Below are 8,672 nucleotides of genomic sequence, written 5' to 3'. Positions count from 1 at the left end.
AGCTAGGACTGGGTCCAAACTTGGTATTATGGATTGCATTTCATTCCAATTTCCTCTCGAGCCTCTGTAACTTCTCTCAAAGAGCATCCATGGAGGAGTTTTGTACGTAATTTGCCGCAAGCATAAGGGTGAACAAATTTAATTGTTTCAGTGGTTTCTTCAGCTATAAAAAACACACAGGGTACTTCTGGATTTAAGTAGCGCTCATCAAAATGGCGGCTGGTGCGAGCGCAATTACACGTTCTCAAGAGTACATCAGCTTTCGTAGTTCTGTTCCTTTGAGACGGGTAAGTTAAAAAGCTCTTCATATTCGTACTATTTTCACGAAGTTTATTGCTCCAAACATTGAATTTCTAAACTGTTAGGAATCAACAATTCAAATACACGTTGATCTGTTTCTGTACGGTCATGCAGATTACTCGTGTAATGCTCGCGCATCGCTTCAACTTTGATCACTGAGGACTCATGTGCGTTCATAGCTCAAGAAAAGTTTGTATCTCCAATGGATGAATTTTCTTTCCGCATTTTGAATATTTACGCCCGCTTGTGAATGTATATTGTTAATTAAAGATCTTCAAACAACATTGCACTATATTTACACTAACTATAGAACGGAAGTCTTAAGAAATGCTTTTAGACATGCCTCGTTGCATTTCACAAAATTTTTTAATCTCTTCTCGTTGACTCTTGGACAAATTGTTCACTGCATAGAGCAGAAGTAGACAATTCTTTGCGTTGTAGACTACTTCATTTAGCTAGTATCATGCATAGATTACCAATCCTTACTAGTGCAAGGTACATTTAACTTAATTTAATTGTAAAGGAATGTCTTTTTCAACTTAGAATAAATCAATAATACATTTTCCAATCGTACCCATGCTGCTATCTCATTGTTGTGGGAATTGTTCCCTTGGTAAGTTCCCAGTCCTGATTTTCCTCATCCAATGTATATGTCTACTCTTTTGGTTTTTATCTTATACCTCTTACAGAACAAACCTTCCAACCTTCCATTAATTTTGTTTCACCACGAGTCATGTTTTGGGTTAAAGTAAAATGTGGGTATCTTCCTTTACAAGAGAGGAAAGCAAATAAATTTCTTCCTATTAGAGTTTACTGAATTTACACTCTAAATGGATGAGGCTGCTTTTTTTCACTTTTTCTATTCTGAATAATTGAATACATACAGCAACTTTTCAGACATAGTGCCCAATTTTCATGTTCCCTGATTTCCCTCTGCGGTTGTATGAATGTTTTTGTTTTTGTTTTTGTTTTTGTTTTTTTTTCTTTTGAGAAATCAAAAGTTCAAGGGAATTGTTCTCTAATATTCTGCACTGCTAATAACAAAACTGAGATGTAGTATTTTTCTTCTCTCATTTACAGATTGTGGTTGATATTGATGATGAAAAGGAGTGGTTGGTTTATGATGCTGGTCCTCGTGTTGTACAGTGTCCCCTCATTTGTTTACCTCCTGCTAGTGGTACTGCTGACGTGTTTTTCAAACAAATTCTTACTCTTTCAAGTCTTGGTTACAGAGTGATATCTGTAAGTATCACAGTGAAAGTAAATCATTCAATTGACACCTCCACTCAAATGAGCACTGCCATAGAATAAGTGCAGTTCTGAGCAACCAAACTAAAAAAACAGGCAAATGAGTAAGAGGAGTAAATTTCTTAAAAAGCTGTGGTGCTGTGTTAGTGGGGGTAAAAGGGGAGAAAGCTGGCTTTACCAACTGAGTTGACGATGTAAATTGGCCTTTGTAAAGAATTTCTGAAGCTGCTGTTTCAAGGGCCAGCCCTTTGTCTAAACAAATAGAGGAATTATAGGTTGTGTGCATATTTTTATGCAGAAAATGAAAAAAATATACACTCTTCCATCAGTTTTACTGAAAAACACTAAGACAAGGAAGGATAACCAGTACTTTAGTGAATCACACAGTCAAGGTCACATGATGAAAAGAAATGATCACCAGCTAATTAACCTATTGATTGTTACACAAATTCTCCTTTTTAGCACCCAAGGAAATGTAGAGAAAACAGTATGGAGAATATGCATACTGATATCAGGGTGTAAAGGGCTATGGGTGTCTTTTTAAGAGCTGTTTTACTGTCAGTGAGTATAACATTCTTTGGAAATGGTTTGAAATCAGGGGTAGCATTTGATCATTTAATTTGATTGTTCAGTCAAGGTTAGTCCTGAGAAGAGCTGTTGTCAGTGGTATTGACTGGTATTTTGACAACCTTAATGGAAGTTATGATCAGAGTCATGCAACTCTGAGTTGACTCAGAATATTACGCATATTATGACGAAAGCCCTTTGCCTCAAATATTCTTTAAAACATACTAAATCTTAAATCTTCTTTTGTTTTTCCAGGTTGAATACCCTGTTTATTGGACATATGGTGAGTGGACTGAAGGGTTCAGACGACTGTTGGATTACCTGAAACTAGATGAGGTTAGTTTATACATCTTAGCTCAAAAATTTTATTCGCAAAAGGTGTGATTCTAATGGCTCCCTTGCACATGTATGTATAATTTTTGTTCCTTCTGCCACTGGAGTTGTCTTGGGGGAGTGGAGGATGAATTCAGGTAGATGGTCCTTGTGCAACCATGAAAGCCAATCAAGAAAAACACCTGATAAATGTACCAAGGTCTCTCTCTCATAAGGGGTGTGAAGGTGTAAATAAATCTATGTCACTCTTGCAAAGGAGGTACCCTGGGCTTTAACAGTTACAAAGATACTTCACTACTTAAAAGTTATAAATTTCTCTCTCTCAAGGGTTTGTTTTAATTCACATTGTTACTGCACTTGGCCACAAGGGATTGTTAGGGTATCTTGAAAAGTAATTTTTTTTGATAATGGGATAATTTTCCTCTTTTTTAGGTCCATATATTTGGGGCATCTCTTGGAGGTTTCCTTGCACAGAAGTTTGCAGAAATGACGTACAAAAGCCCAAGAGTACATTCATTGATTTTGTGTAATGCTTTTGCCGATACCTCAGTTTTTCAACAAACTTCATCTGCATCTACGTAAGTAGGTTAACTGAAAGTACAATAATGGAATTGGCAAATGAATTCTGAGACAGACTGTCATCTTAGTTATAACTATAACAATTTCTTACTGGTTTAAAATAGTTGTTGCTTTTTAATCTGACTTGAGCCCCATAAAGTTTACAACAGCTATATTTCATCAGCAAACATACATGTGCACCCTTTGACAAAATTCAATGTACCAGTATTTGTTGCAGCGTGTTAACTCCAATGTAGAGGTACATGTACACTGTATCTATTGTTGCCTGCATTATCTGCATTATCTTATCTTGGTCTTTGTAATATCCTCAGACATTGGAAAGAATTCACTTCATTTTTGTAATCGTTCTGGTGAAGATATCACTGATCTCAGCATAAATTAGCAACTCACCATAATTTTTGCATTTATTTCTTCTTTCTTAACAGCTTTTGGGTAATGCCTGCTTTTGTATTAAAGAAAATGATAATGAACAATTTCACAACACAAGAAGTTGATGAGGACATTGCAGACTCAATAGACTTCATGGTAGAGAGGGTAAGTGCTACATACATCAATTAACATGACTGTAGTATGCTGTACATGTACAGGTACTAGCAAAGAAATTTCAAAATCTAGTGTTTGTTGACAATGTAGATTGAAAGTATAAAGAAAACAAGGCTCAGATAGGTGAATATTTTTGATGAAACCAGATTCAGTTTGGTTTCATTGTGAAGTTACAGCATATATTGATATGTGTATGTTTTTAAAGTTTATTTTCTATTCTCTAAGAGAGACAAGCATCTTATTTTTCCTGACACTATTACTCCTGAATGGAATATTTAGGTTATGAGAATAAACTAAGGAAATTATAGCAAACTCAAAAAGCTCTTCATTGTGAGACAAAAAATTTTTTAATCTCCTTGTAAGTACCAGTGGGATTCAAACATTTGTCTCCATGATGCTAGTTGAGTGTTTAACTTTCTTGATTGTTGGTGGTTGTGCAACCCAGCAATGTTCCATTTTGTTTATGGCAAATGATAGCATTATAGTACTTAATACAGCTCTACGAGGCTGCTAAAATACATTGAAAACAGATGAAATATCTTAAGGTGGATGGGATTTCTGAATTGCAATCCTGCAGTTTTTCAGTCTGTTGCAAGAAGTTAAACATTCTTAAGGTAATGATGAAGTTATCTAGCTCTTTATGATGAAGTTATCTAGCTCTTTAGTTTACATTGTGGCTGAAAAGCCCCTTAGGGGGAGCTTCAATTTACGTATTTTGTTTATTTATTTATTTATTTATGCTGCACGTATTTATGATAATACTTTCCATGGCAGCAGAGTTATATTCCCATGAGACAAAATGTACACTGTGAGGTTAAAATGGTTTTTAAATTAAATAAATAATAGATTCAGGAGAAATGTCTGGTCCACATGCATATACACAAAGTGCTCTTTAAGATATTTACTCACTCAGTATACCTTTAATACCATCATGTTCTCAATTTATAGCTGGAAAGTTTGGGAAGGAGTGAATTGGCATCAAGATTGACACTTAACTGTTTAGACTCGTATGTTGAGCCACAGAAACTGGCTGGAATTCCTACAACTATTATTGATGTAAGTACTTACCATCAGATCTTCTTCATGTGAAGGTGTAGTCTGATCGTCCGGGTGAGTGTAGTCCTGAGAAGGACTGTTGTCGGTGGTGGTGACTGATGTTTCGACAACCTGTGCGAAAGTTATCATCAGAGTCAAGTGAATGATTGTTGTCAGTAGAATGTTCTTATTCCAGTTTGTGTGAAATGATCGGTTGGTTTTGCTGTGATGTTATTGGCTGTAAGACTCAAGTGACGTAAGTTGGTTGTGATTGGTCTGTTTCGATCTGTCGGTAAAGTTAGGTCGTTCTTTTTCGGTCGTTTGCGATGTTTATGTTGTGAATGAGTCGTTTGTATGGAGCGGGTAGTTGTTGACATCTGTTTAGGGGAGTCTGTTCTAAGTTAGTAAACCAGCTTTGTAAACCTTCTTCAATTGCAAAAATGTGACCAAAATGAACTATTTAGCTATATTTTAATGTAATTCCTAACTTCTCTTAAAGAAACACTCATTCTTTTTTCTTTTACAAACTTTCATTTACTGTAGCTAGTTTTCTCTGATACTTGAAAAAAAAATTTAATGGTTTTGGAACAGGGTACTCATAAATATGTGGGATGCAGCAGGTTTTCTGTTTTGCATATGTCAGACAAGTGATCTGCAACACTACCTTTTAGCATCATTGTATGACCTCTACTTCTTTTCAAAGCTACAAAAATTGTGCTATACCAGTAGCCACAGGCAGTCATTGACTGTCTATTTTGTAGAGAATGTTGTTGTTCTTTTTGGTTTTGTAAATAAATGAATATTTAAACATTTGTCTCAAGATGTAAAGTCATACTATCAATTGCATTGATTACATTAATTATTTGGACTGCTATACTGCCAGTTGTCGCAAGTTTGTTAAAAATGCAGACTGTTATCTTGTTGGGGTACATGATACATGGTTGTTCATGTTCCAGACCATCATTTCTTTGGAAATCTTACTTGCCATGACCAGTTGTTTTGAATCTATAGTATGTTATTTTTAGGAGCATTCTCATTTTTGACCAAAAAAGTATTTTAATGGTAATGAAATTAAAACTTTGGTTGCCATGGTCAAGAAGGGTCCATTTTGTGGATACTGGTCTTTGCTTGGGCATAAAATCAGTTTAGATTAGAGTTTACAGGTATAACACAGTCAATGTCATTTCATGAAAGGCACAATTTTTTTGGGTCCATTATAGGTTTTTGATGATTGTGCCCTCTCCCAGCCAGTAAAGGAGGAACTCTACAAGTGTTATCCAGATGCTAAGAGAGCTCATTTAAAGAAGGGTGGCAACTTTCCATATCTTTGCAGGAGTGCTGATGTTAATCTCTACCTACAGGTGTGTTAAGAAACAAAAAACACTAGATTTTACTAACCAGGGGTGACTGTGACCAAAAAGGATTTTCCCTACACAATTTACAGTTCCAGACAGAATGGTGGTTTGAAGAAAGAAAGGTAAACTGGGGAGATTTTTTTTTCTTAATCAAATTTCAAATTCTCACAGGTAGAATTATAAGAAATGTATTGTGGACAGTGCAGAGAATTAATCACTAGATCATAATTATGTGTTAAAGGTGTAAGAAAGGCTTATTGTTTGTAAGTTTGTATACTCTTAGCTTATAATAATTGCCCTGGCTGATTAGCCCATGAGCAGGTGCTCACCTCACTCATGGAGCTGTCACAGCGCACTAACATCCTTTTGTTTTCACTGACTATTTTTTTAACTCATGTGGCTGAATTTGCCGAAAAGGAGGAACTGCTCAGACTACTGGGTTATGTGCAACTTTATAAAATGTATACTTTGATGCTCTGTTTATGTAAATAGAGGGTTACAGGGTAAGAGTGGAAATGAGTTAATTCCCTTGTGAGATTTCAAACAACAGCCTTTCTAAAGCCACTCAGGTGTTTGAATAGTGTGCTGCAGAAAACTTTCAACCAAACAAGAGCTAAAAGCTAAGAAACAGTGATCTCAGTAAATCGGTTCTACATTTTATTTGTGCTCCTTATCTTCAATTAAAGGGCATTATTGTATCTCTTCTTAATTTGCAGATTCATCTCCGGCAATTCATGGGAAAACGATTCAATGCCATGGATCCTAAATGTATGACAGAAGAGGACATGGTATCATGTGGTCTGTTGCCATCAGCAGATCCCCCTTCTGTGGTGTCCTCTGATGAGGAGGACAAGTAATAAATAAATAGTTTTGTAATAATAATTATTGAGAGTAAATTATAAGTTTGGCAAGAGAAGAGCAGCTTGTGATTAGATAAACATTATTTTGTGATGCTGCTGATTCAAATGAAGGCTGCTGACTCCAGTTTTTGCAGAAGCAGTTGGCTTGCATGATGCAGAATGCAAAATTGTTGTTACATGTATCTGTGAGGTGAATAGAAAGATGCTATTGGTGAAGCAACAGTTAACTTTGGCTTGATGCAGTTAGGCAGCAATTGAATCATACACAAAGAAACTCTTGAAAAAAGGGAATATTTCAGCAAGAAACAGGACAGGAATCAACTTAAAGTCATGTCATCCTTGACTCTCAAACACTGAATAGTGCTGCTTGAAGTGAGACAAGTAAAACATAGTTTGAACTTGTGAAACAGTATTTAGAAAGGCTTTTCGAGTTAACATACCTTAAAGAGGATGTCAACCAACAGTTTTCTTCCTGAATGATTAATGTAAATCTACGCAAGTTTGTTTCAAAGTTTGTAACCGTGAGATATCACAACCTAGTTACTAAAACTTAGAATCTTCAAACAATTTTAAACAAGAACACCAGCTTTCACTTGTGTATTCTAAGTGAAGTTAGTCTTCCAGTCACCGTAGCCAAAGCTTTACGACTGAGGAAGCAGGTTGTTACAATTAAGGGAACAGCTAAGATATGGAAATTGTTTAACGAAATGAGTGAATCAAGAAGGATTGCCATGTCTGCCATGGAAATTCCAAATTAGTTTCCTCCTGGAAGTGGCCAAACCCCCTTTTGGCCCTATCGATTTAGATTTTAATTTCCGTCATACTTTCATTAAAACAAATGTTATTTTCTTTCAATAAGACAAATGTTACGTAACGTGAGGCACTGCTCCCTTGGAGGTTTCTATCACCTCTAGATGGGCGGTATGGCTCTCCTCTAAAATTACGAATACAATAGGGCAAAATTTTAGATTGTACTATTGTGCTTGTTGGATGTATTTTCAATAAAAGTAGTTCAGGAACAGTGCTAGACAGGATGTCAAAGACTGGAGAATCTCTATTGAAGAACTATGAGTAATCCACGCGATTTTTCGTTATACATTCATGGACACCATTCAGATTCTCAGCGTCGTCAATGGGTTTATCTAATCCAAGGTTCTGTGGTTGAAGTGTCTCTGACGCTAAATACAATATATTTTTACCTTTCCAATTAAACATTTTGGAGCAGATTTTATATTAATATGTAAAAAAAAGGAAAATAGGAGTCAGTTACAGTTATCAAGCAGTCTGGCCGACGAAATTTGGCTTCCTCAAAAAATCAAAGGAAGAAGCTGCACTTCTTGCTCATAGAATCTCTTGCTCAGATACCCAACCACTAATAAGTAGTAGAGGTAGTAACGAGTTGAAAGCCAAACATGCTCGCAAAGAGAGAATCGCTGAAACGTCTACACAGCGAAGGCAAACATTTCTTAAGTTCAGGAAGAACTCGCGGGTTAACATCACGCCGTCAGCTTGAACTAGGCATTTTCGAAGATGTAAGGGACCTACTCAATACAAAAATAAGACAAGTAACTAAAGAGCGAGGGAAGGAGAGAGTATGGAACAAATGCCCATTAATTTTCACGTAACACAACAAAATGAGAGCAAAAATACGAGAGAATGTTTCACGAATAACAAATAAATTAGTATATTTCGCAGCTTATTGTAAGTATTTTCAATGTATCTGTTTAAGCTGTTTTAACATAAATAGACAAATCAACCTTGAGTATATTTTTTACATTCCTCTCAGTTCATAATCTTACCAAAATCCATCGAATTCATGCACGATAGTCTCATTTTCAAATTAGCGGCTTTA

The 8,672-nt window shown here is 35.9% G+C and overlaps 2 protein-coding genes across 2 annotated transcripts in view; one reads left to right on the top strand and one right to left on the bottom strand.

Moving 5' to 3' along the window:
- Positions 1-12: 12 nt before the first annotated feature.
- Positions 13-7,847, top strand: LOC111328806 (maspardin-like). Its single transcript, XM_088758245.1, has 8 exons — positions 13-287; positions 1,381-1,542; positions 2,371-2,451; positions 2,881-3,026; positions 3,453-3,561; positions 4,519-4,626; positions 5,826-5,966; positions 6,677-7,847. Exons 1-8 carry the CDS (start codon positions 213-215, stop codon positions 6,815-6,817), a joined length of 963 nt encoding a protein of 320 aa, XP_088614371.1. The 5' UTR covers positions 13-212; the 3' UTR covers positions 6,818-7,847.
- A 632-nt stretch (positions 7,848-8,479) lies between these two features.
- LOC111328805 (uncharacterized protein KIAA0825) overlaps positions 8,480-8,672 on the bottom strand; it is a 22,854-nt gene continuing 22,661 nt past the window's right edge. Inside the window, exon 25 of the mRNA XM_022933319.2 lies at positions 8,480-8,672. This exon is cut by the window's right edge and continues 968 nt beyond it. The gene's annotated coding sequence lies outside the window, so the exon portion shown is untranslated.

Source organism: Stylophora pistillata, chromosome 4 (assembly GCF_964205215.1).
Source record: "Stylophora pistillata chromosome 4, jaStyPist1.2, whole genome shotgun sequence".
Lineage (NCBI taxonomy): Eukaryota > Metazoa > Cnidaria > Anthozoa > Scleractinia > Pocilloporidae > Stylophora > Stylophora pistillata.
This window is presented reverse-complemented; position numbering and strand designations above follow the sequence as displayed.

Bases quoted from the DNA above. Each gene is read 5' to 3' on its own strand.
- LOC111328806 (XM_088758245.1), top strand. From the start codon at position 213: ATGGCGGCTGGTGCGAGCGCAATTACACGTTCTCAAGAGTACATCAGC. The intron at 288-1,380 runs GTAAGTTAAAAA...TCTCATTTACAG, and splicing joins GTTCTGTTCCTTTGAGACGG to ATTGTGGTTGATATTGATGA. The intron at 5,967-6,676 runs GTGTGTTAAGAA...CTTAATTTGCAG, and splicing joins ATGTTAATCTCTACCTACAG to ATTCATCTCCGGCAATTCAT.